Genomic DNA, 10,435 nt, shown 5'->3' with positions numbered 1-10,435 from the left:
TAGTCCAACTATTATTGACACACATCACATGAACAAATCCATGTTTGAAGGGTTTAAGCTCCATTACTCATGGTTGGGAGGATGAGAGCATGGCACAAATGGCATTGTTTAACTTCCATCACAAGAAGATAATTGAAAATTAATTGAAAACAACAAAATAGGCAGCCAAACAAAGTCAACACTCTGACTTGAATTGATATTTGGAGGCCAAACACCCAAGTTCAAATATATCCAACAAGCATCAAGAAAATAAATGAAAATAAAAAGCCTTGTCCCATGGTCTAATCACAATCTCAAAAACAATGGACATTATTCCCCAAAACCCAGAAAAAACTTCACTGCCACCCCAATGCTTCCTCCTTCATTTGCTTCTTCAAATTTCCTTTACTCGACAGCAAGAGGAACAGACTCAGCCTGAAATGTTACAAGAAAATGGATCATAACCAGAACAAATATATCATATACCCAAGCATGCATGCACATATGATATTAACATAATCTTGAGTAGTTAAAAAACCTACATAGCATAAGGCAGTAGGTTGGCCCAAATCATGGTGAGCACGAATTTTCAAATCCACCTCAAAAATTTGACATGGTAGACCCAAAACACAAAGGTGTAGGAATTATTCAAACTAGATGGAAACTTACCAGCTTACGGTACTTGAGAGCATAGAACATCTCAATATAACGGCGGCTCTCGAGGCGATCAAGGTTAGACACATGCTTCCAAAAGCCGTAAACCCCAGTCAGGGTCAACAACCTCTCAGAATAAATCTTCCATGTGTACCTATGGAACCATACAAAGAATCAGAAAATTGAATATAAACAGTATCAATAACGATATAGAAGTGATGAGGAAAGGCAGTTCACTTACTTCTCATGGATCCGCTGCAAACCTCCCAGAGAGATTTTGTCCCAGTGAGAAGGGTCTGCCTTAGTCTTCTCAAAGAAATCAACAAGGAGCTGGGCAGCTTGTTCACCATGGTAGGGATCAATATGGAAGCCAGATTTACCATGTACGATAATCTCAGCTGGGCCACCTTTACAAGTAGCAAATGTTGGCAATCCACAAGTCATGGACTCAACAACTGTCAAGCCAAAAGCTTCATATATAGCGGGCTGCACAAAGGCTCCCTTTGTGTCAGCAATGTATCGATAGAGTTCACCATTCCTCACTCGGTTCATCTGCGATGAAATCCATCTAAACTGGCCATTCAACTTGTAGGTTTCAATAAGACCATGCATTTTCGTCATCTCAGCTTTCTCCTCATTGTCCTTAGACTCCTTTCTCCGATCCCCAGCAACAACAACAAGGTTAACCAACTCACGAAGACGAGTATTCTTACCATACCACTCAACAAGACCTGTGATGTTCTTCACGCGATCCAGTCTCGCCATTGTGAATATGATGGGCTTGTTTCGGTCTTTCAAGACACACCTGTTAGACAGCAGTAGATGAATAACAATTTGTACAAATAGACATGGGAATTGGAAATATAAGTGGCAAAACAAATGGAGACTCACAAATGTTCTTCATTCTCCACAGGGGAGTAAAGGAGCTCTTCTATTTCAGGGTGGAAGGATGTCAACCTCTTTTCCTTCTCAGTGTAAGGAAAGTAAATGCTCATATCCGCTCCAGGTGAAACAATGTTGAACTTGGGATCAAATACATCAATTCCATGCACGACACGATAGAGTCCTGGGAGGGTGAAAGCAGTGTGACTCTCATACTGACCAACAGTGTCTTTGCTGAAACCACAGAAGGGAAACAATATTAGTTTCACGAGAGAATAGCAATTTCCGACAAGAGCGAATTCCATAATGCAAGAGGGATATATCACCTTCCAGCAATTTCTTGGAAAGTACTGGTGATAATGAAATCAGTATGATTCATGGCTATAAGATCAGCAGTAAACTGGGAAGAGAAGTGATACTTCTCATCCATTTTTTTCCAGTAAATGTCAGATTCAGGATACTTTGTCTTCTCGAGGGCATGGGCTATGGTGCACTGCAAAGGACAGGAATGCATGAAAATTATTCAGTAGTTCAGGGTGCAAAAATCATTGACCAAATGCAGCAAGAATCGCAAGAGATAAAAAGAATATCTTTTGACAAACCTGGGTAACCCCAAATTTATGTGCTAACAATGAGGCAACAATGTTCCCATCACTGTAATTTCCAATTATCAAATCTGGCTTCCCTTGTAACTCTTTAATAAGTTCAACTCCAACATCCTAATAAGAAGTAAATTGTTCAACTTTAGAATCACATAGGACAATAAGGGTAGAAGTACTGACACTAGAAATGAGCAAAAAAACAACTCTAATCTAAAGTTTACCTCGGTATAGGTCTCAAGATATGGCCAAACTTCGAATCTTGAGATCCATTGACGGACAATGCCCTTCTCTGTTCTAAAGGGAACACGAAGAATATCTGCATGTTCTGACCCATATACTCTCTCAAGACGCTGACCACATGTGGTTCCTACTGCATCAGGGAGGAGTCGTGTGACCTGGGAATGGCAATAAAATATAGCATCAAATGGAGGAAAAAAGTCACAAAATAACATGAATGTATGAGCTAAAAGTATTCCACAAAAACATTAGAAGAGCTTACAATGAGGATACGAGGAGTAATATCCAGGCCTTGTTGCTTGATACGAAGAAGCATCTCACTCTCCAAGGCCCGTACTTGATCCAAGATATAGACAACCTGAATGAGAAACCAAGTAGTTAGTCAACCTAAATTGGCACAAAACAACTAATTTAAACATAATGGATCAGGTTTGTTCACTAACCTGACCACCAGTATCAGGATATCCCAAGACATTATCCTGTGCAAAATACCCATGGGGAGACATAATTACAACGTTAAAGACCATAGGGATTTTCCCAAGAAATTTCTCGAGGGTGCACGGATCAGGAGCCTCAAGAAGATCCAAAAGAAGTTGAATCATTTCTAGTACACGCTCAGCAGTGTCACCCCAACCTCTCACCAAACCAATCTCCTGGAACTTGTGCTCAAACTTAACATATGGTGTTTCAGGGGCAATTGTAGTCAGGTACTCCTCTGCCTTCCTAAGAACATATTGGAGAGCATTTACGTTTTGAATCCTGTCGTTGAGCATCATATTCTGCAGAAGAATACCAAATAATTTTGTAAGATAATTGAAGTCATACATTTTCAAATGAGAGGAAAAAAGAAAGAGAACATGTTCACGGACAGAGACCTTTCCCTTGTAGCAGTGAACTCTGAGAAATTCAAGCAGCGGGTGCATGCTTTCCTTGTCATGGAAGAGCTTTGCAGAAAGGTGGCGGTTAAGGAACTCCACGCCATTCCCAATGGACTTTGAAAGAGTTGGGCGGGGGAAAGACGCATTGAAGGGTTCAAAATCCAACTCAAGCACAAAGTTGCCGTTGGTGCTGCATAGAGATGAACAACAAAGTTAACACAGCAAGTCTTAAAGCAAATGATCAGTAAATCCCAACAACAAGAAGTCACCTTCCGTCCACGAGTTCCTCTTTGAAGTGCAAGTACTCGGGCACACGCAGCTCCTCCACCACAAGAGCGTGGACATTCACTCTGATGTATTCCCAAACACCAGGCCTTGGACGAACCGCCAAGGCAACCCACGGAGGCAGAACAATTGCTTCCTAAATAACCCAAAAAAAAAAAAAAAGCAAAAAATGACTAATTGACAACCATAAAGCCTTTGAAAAGAATGGAATGCTAAAAAACCAATGTGATCTATGTTTACCTGAGCCGATCTCAGAACTTCACCAAAGGCCCCGTCAAGAAGTTTCTTTCTGGTGGCCTCAGGAATTGCTTCGACCTCAGCAATAAGCTGATGGTTCTGCAGAATACCTTTTCCCTTGCCTATGATCCTACAATACCATCATCACCCACATGTAAGCATGCGTTTTATTCTCATTAACACCCCCCAAAAAACCACTAGTTCTTCAACAAACAACAAGTCATCATCAAAACTTGAACTAACTGTATCACACTATCACCAAAGCGAAGCGTGATTTTGTTGAAGAGAAAAAAAGAAAAAAGAAAGAATCAAATGCACAAGAGAGAGTTAGATCAGTCACCTTGACAGTAGTGCCACAATTTCGTTGCGGTTAGCAACCAGGGTCTCATCCAAACGCTCACGGAGGCTGTGGACGCGGGTCAGAACACGTTCCGCCATGACTAGCTTAATTCTCAGAAAACGCTCAACTAGCAAACGCAAAGAAACAAGTGTTAAGCAACAGATCCAATTTTATCCAAACAGAAAACAGACCTTTTAAGGAGACGGATAAACACCAGAAAGTCAAACGATCCGAACAGAGGAAGATTTAATACTATTCTAGAAGGGAGGCTATTATAGATTTCTAAACCTACCACAAACCCCACCAACCACATAGAAAAATATTAAACACCGATTTATGGTTCAACTAAGATTTCTGCCTTAACAGTGCAGAGAATGAGTGCTGCATGCGCGTATGATCCAGTGGCCTTGGGCAGCATGCGACACCATAATCACCATTAAACAATATACATATAAATATCCACGAGTGGTAGCCAGTTAATAAAGCGCAAATCCACTGCTCAAATTAGTCTTCATGGGAAAAATAAAATGAGCGGATCAAAGCAGAGAAAAACATCTTTGAAATGTAGAAAAGGAAAAATCAAAGGAGAAACTCCTGCCTTGAATGAAAGTTTTGACCCATGATAACATTTTGAATACGCATTTTTCTCTCACAGAAAAAAAAAAAAAAAAAAAAAAAAAAAAAAAAGACTTTGAAAAGGAGAAACAAGAAAAACAACAAAAGCATGAAAGAAAAAAGAACCAGGACGTACGGTACCTAGAGAGACGCAAAAATGAGAAACGTAGAGGCAAGAAAGAAAGAGTAATGTGAATGAAACGAGGGTGGTGGCTACGCAATTTATAGACGGCGAAGGAGCGCGAAACCGCAAGGGGTAAAAGTGGCCAAAGACAAATCACCGTAAAATCTCTTGCTTTTTTGTCAAAGTATTATATCTTCAGATATTCAGCGATTCGCGGGGACAAGGGTAGTTGGGTCAAATACATCACAGTTTCGCCGTATTTACTTTTCTTTGCCTTATGTATTTCTCAAATCTTAAGAACTTAGAAGAGAATACAGGGACACTCTTGTAAATGTACTACTGTTTTTACCTCAAAATATACGTTATCTCCTTGTCTTTTCTTTCCGAAATTGAGCCAGAGATTTGCGGTCAAAGAATTTGCGTATAAAATATCGTAAATTAGGAGAGAGCGTTATTGAAAATTGAAATAGAGTGGGGGTCAAGAAATTGCATTTAGAGTCTTACACCGACCTTGATCCCCAAGCAAGAAACCCAACAGTATAGATCGAGAAATTAGAAAAGATTCTATTTCAATCGATGGGCCTCTGCATGTATAAAATATCTTTGGGAACAATTAATGAACGGTGAATGAGTGAGGGTAGAGAAGGCACCGAGAAGCTACAAAGGCAGAGGTGGGGCCTGCCCTCTGTCGTCTCATATGGTGGTGCTGGTGATGATCACAGACTAGACTTTTTAGACCTTAATTCTACTACGTTTTTGCAGTAGCTGGTGTGAAAATGATGACCCTCGGTACGTTCGATATTTACCGTAACAACATTATACAAAAAGTTGTTTAAAAAAATTGATCCATTCAAGTATAATATTGTAGCATATGGATCAGACAATTGTAATAGTAATAATAATAAAGATTTGAAGCGACGATTCGCTTACCTAGGAATCAAAAATGCCAAAAGAATATGCCAGGAACTTGACGAAGTAGAAAAAAAAAAACAAACAAAATGAACGCAGATCTTCAACACACACGAAACGCAAGACTGCGAAGAATGAAAGAAATGCACAAATGGGGCTTTGGATGAAAGAGCTGAGAGGCCTAGACACCCTTATATACTAAAAAAGAGAAGGGAGCTCATACTCCCCCTCCACCTTCCTTGCAGCCAATAATGGGGGTTAGATTTGAATATAGTGCCTCTGTTTCCGTGAAAAAAGAATAAAAATAAAATAAGGCATTATTACCGCCACACCTTCCTGTGGTTTCATTGTTGCTTTCACAAAACCGCTTTTCACCATCACCACTTTCCCTATGGCCCATTTTTTTACTCATTCCCTTATCCGCCTCCTTCTCCCTCCTTAATTTCTTTATCTACACAAATTTGTTCGTGTTATCAAAGCCTTCATCAATGTAATACTAGTAGTAATATTTAATTAGGTGAATGTGAATTTTTAAAGTTGCGCCTGGTTTTTCTGTGCTTCTTCCTGTTGTCTTTGACTCAAAGATGGTTTTGCTTTCTTTTGATTTTTCTTGTCCGTTCCTCTGGAAGGTGTCGTACGGGTTTTGGCGCGGATTATTTGTATCCCAAAAATCTCCCCATGTGAGTGCTAGCCATGTCACTGAAACACAAGGACCTCTCCGTCATTTCATAATTAGATAAAAATTTCAATTCGTATAATTGAAAACTGGAAAAAAAAAAAAGAGATGACTGTGCTTTCTGAGCGAAAGTCACAGGGCGCCAGTCACGGTACGTACGGGTGTTGGGTCATGATGTCGGGACAGTGAAATAACACATTTTTTTTTTTTAACATCTCATTAATGATGACGTGGCATATGGCGATTGCATGCCTGACAAAGCTGAGGTAACCGGAGGGACTCGAGTTTATCTGATAAGTTAAATAAATTTAAAAAAATTATTTTTTTGCCTCTTCATCATATTTTATTTATTTTTTTCATAGTACATGTCTTCTTTGAAAAAAATGAACGAAAATATTATTTTTATCTTTTATAGGAAATAGTATTTTTGTCCTTTTTTTCGTCCAAAAACTAACGAATTTTTACGTCAGTAACACATGTCATCATTAAAATTACAACATATAGCCCCCATATATTTTTTTAAAATTTTAATTTTTTTAAAAAAATAAAAAATTTGTAGGAGGGGCTTTTGGGCCACATGGGATGGCCGATCACTCCCATTTTGGTCAAGGTAAGCTACCCCCAAGGCCAATTTTAGGGGGTAGCCGAAACCATCCTCATTTAGCTTGACAAGCCACCCCCATTTGGCCTGAGAGTGGTTCGGCCATCTCCAAAGGCAAAGTGGGGGTGACCCAAAGGAGTGGCTGAGTCACTTCTACAAATTTTATATTTTTCAAAAAAAGTATCATAAATTCTTTTAAAAAAATATTGAGATTACGTATCGTAATTTTAATGGTGTCATGTGTCGCTAATGTAGAAATCAATCAGTTTTAGATGAAAAAAAAAGGACGGAAATACCATTTTTGTCTTTTTTCATATCATATGTACCACTTATGAAAAAAAATAAAAACTATAAAAACAAAAGATAAAATTTTTAAATGATGTAAGATATTTAACTTTAAAATTTATAAGACATGTTATATTTATATTTTTTATATATATATTTTTAAAATTAACCACTAGAGATCCGTATAATCCACATGTGAAATATATATAATCATTTCTTTCAATTCAGATATCGTTTGGTCCCACTCGTACACGTAGGTTTTGGGAATGACCCCAGAATTGTTTTAGGGACAGAAAAGTCGTCGGAGTAATGGGGCTTGGTTGTTGATGTCTGATGTGGCAAATAGCACCGACATTATTAAACTATTTTTTGTTTGGATAGGGTATTATACGAATTTGATTGGATTTTTTTCTTTATCTTTTTTATATAAGTACGATTGAAATACAATAAAGCGGACAAGTAACCTTACAACTAACTATTAACTTGAACAGAAAAACTATGCCCGGGATCTAGAATAACATTGACAATCGGAGTAGTAGCAGGAGAGAATGCTGATGATGAAGTGGGAATGCTGCTTGACTGGAATCGAGCTACGGCCTAATGTGCCACATAGTGGGCACCGAAGTTTGCACTTCTATTGACTTTTCGAACTGTCCAAAATGAATCAGGAGGAAACTCGTCTCTTTTAGTATGTAAAAAGTAAAAAGTACATATATTTATAAAAAAAAAATTAGTTAAAAACTACATTTTTATTTTATAATAATCTTACAATTTTTGCATGACATTCTAAACTAACCATTAAAATTTAAATATTGCATTTTTAACCACAATTATCACGTTAGCATTGTAAAATAATTATAAGATAAAAATATGGTATTTAGTATTATTATTTTTTTAATAAACAATATTCTATATTACGCCTTCATCTTATTTTATTACACTTGGTTTATGTGGTGGTGTCCATCCGCTCTTGTTATAAACCTAGTGAAATGAGGTACAATATATATATATATTTTCTTTTTTAATAATATGTAAGAAGCATTTTTTTTTTTTTAATATAATTATTTTCAACGGAATTGAATGGAAAGAAAACCCCGAGTCCTGACCTATTTTTCTAGGGGTGGGGGTTGGTTGGTTGTTTTGAGGTAAGTAAAAAAAAGGAGCCGACCCATTAATTAAAATTCTAATATTTTCGTTGATCCAATGTGGTCAGACCAGCTTCTTCAAAATCTGTTGGCTACACAACTGCATATGTGGTTTTAGGACATAGACTTATTGATGATGCATGGTTCTTTAATCACGTGCTGTACGCATGAATTATGGGTTACAGGTGTTACAACAGTCTAACGCTTGACATTGGCAGTGCATTTCTGGAACAAGAATGTTAAGTGCAACAAGTAAAACGAGGAACCCCACCGGGTTGTGGGGCTAGCCTTCCATTATATACTTTTCTATTTTTCTAGGTAGCCTCCCATTATTCGTTGATTCATGAGTTAAGGGACTTGGGGACCAGTCTGATCTGGACGGATAAACTTGAGGCACCCTTAGATTTGTCATCAAGGTGTGGGGCAAGTCCAACTCGGACAGGTTGTTTGATCAGGATACTTGGGCCCATTTTAAATACGCCAATTAAGTTTGGTACTACCCAATTTCAACTTGCTTTATAACAAGAAAAATGATTAAAATACTTTCCATGCACAACAATGACACAACACTAAGGCACATTGGGTGAAACTGTGCACTAAGAGGGCAAAGATCTTTCCTTATAATAATAATCGTCAAATAAGAGTGATTGTTATATTCACACTCCACAACTCCAACACTCACACTAGACACAAGGAAGTGTGTTGGGTCCCACTTCCTTGTGTCTAGTGTAAGTACTGAAGTTGTGCAATGTAAATGTAATAATTATTTTCCATCATCAAATTAAATAGTAAGCATCTTGTGGGTCCACTCTCACTTGTCACCAGATTTGTCAATTTTCGACGTCACGAACTTAAAATTAAGATTAAGAGTTATTTAATTAAATAGATCAAATTATAATTAATTTATACAAACTTGTATTTCTCTTCTCGAACATGACATATAAACACGTTTTTTTTTTTTTTTTTTTTGCAATGATCTATCATATATAGGAGACTAGGAGTCACTATTTATCCTTCCTCAATTCAAAATCACAAAAATACTTTTGATAATATATATAAAAAAAATGATTTGGACTTTTTTTTTAAAGCGGCGGAAACAATTTAAAATTTATTTATTTGAACGGATAAAATGTACGTACGTAAGCTCTCTCTCTCTCTCTCTCTCATTTCTAATAAATAAATAAAAATGGATGCCAATTCTGAGATTGGACCCAATTGATTGTTAACGTCAGCAATCTACCAAGAAATTGAGCAGAGAGGGTCATTTCATAAAGTGCGTCCAAGTTAGGGCCCCAGTAAATAAGAAAAGTAGGGTAAGTTGGAAAGTGTGCGAATTGCGATCGATGTATGATTTACGTATGGGGGGGCCAATATATGTTTGTGATTCCAACAGGCTGTTTTTCTTTTCGCAATGGATGGTTGGTTTGGTTTGGTTTGGTTTGCCTAACACCTTTAACGTAAAGTCAAGACTACTTCTCCACAAACAGCATATTGGAATCCATGCAGATTGGAATTGCCGATCTTTGGTAAAAAAAGAGGGGTTATTCTCTCTCTCTCTATATATATATATATATAGCTAGTCTATATATAGATATACATATATATACCGGCTGGTCATTCTCAAACCTTTCACGTCATTTTGCATGAAGTAATTAGTGGAACGTCCATGGCCACATTCTTTTCTTCAGTGGGATTAGACTAATGTTGTTGCGTTGCGCCAACCTAGTTATTTGCTAGCTGCTACATATATAATGTTCAAATTTAATTAATTAGGTCGTGGTCCTTAATTAATTACTCTCTACGTACTCTTTAATAAAATGAAGCCCTCTTTTTAATCAACCTCTGTTTATGAAGTTCGAGTATTAATTTTCTTCATTAATTTCACCCAATCCGCGCGCCGCCCCTTTGTACCCGTTACTGAAATTATGAGAATAAAATTAGTTGCCTTCAATTTTAAGGGACACTTGAGAACTCGCCCGAAATTAA

General features: G+C 37.5%; 1 protein-coding gene across 3 annotated transcripts; it reads right to left on the bottom strand.

The window, feature by feature from the left end:
- Window positions 1-104: 104 nt before the first annotated feature.
- LOC133858058 (sucrose synthase) lies at window positions 105-6,135 on the bottom strand. Of its 3 annotated transcripts, none has more exons than XM_062293483.1 (14): window positions 6,075-6,135; window positions 4,095-4,221; window positions 3,758-3,884; window positions 3,502-3,653; window positions 3,230-3,422; window positions 2,798-3,133; window positions 2,617-2,712; window positions 2,339-2,512; window positions 2,118-2,234; window positions 1,842-2,008; window positions 1,525-1,749; window positions 875-1,438; window positions 649-787; window positions 105-414 (listed from the first exon to the last, which is right to left on the bottom strand). In XM_062293483.1, exons 1-14 carry the CDS (start codon window positions 6,118-6,120, stop codon window positions 385-387), a joined length of 2,493 nt encoding a protein of 830 aa, XP_062149467.1. In that variant the 5' UTR covers window positions 6,121-6,135; the 3' UTR covers window positions 105-384. The 3 variants fall into 3 exon arrangements, with proteins under 3 accessions (XP_062149467.1, XP_062149468.1, XP_062149469.1); XM_062293484.1 differs by lacking the exon at window positions 6,075-6,135 and adding an exon at window positions 5,764-5,922; XM_062293485.1 differs by lacking the exon at window positions 6,075-6,135 and adding an exon at window positions 4,851-4,995.
- Between the last annotated feature and the right edge of the window lie 4,300 nt (window positions 6,136-10,435).

The sequence above is a fragment of the Alnus glutinosa genome, chromosome 14, assembly GCF_958979055.1.
Source record: "Alnus glutinosa chromosome 14, dhAlnGlut1.1, whole genome shotgun sequence".
Lineage (NCBI taxonomy): Eukaryota > Viridiplantae > Streptophyta > Magnoliopsida > Fagales > Betulaceae > Alnus > Alnus glutinosa.
The sequence above is the reverse complement of the archived record's forward strand: the minus strand, read 5'-3'. Positions and strand labels throughout refer to the sequence as shown.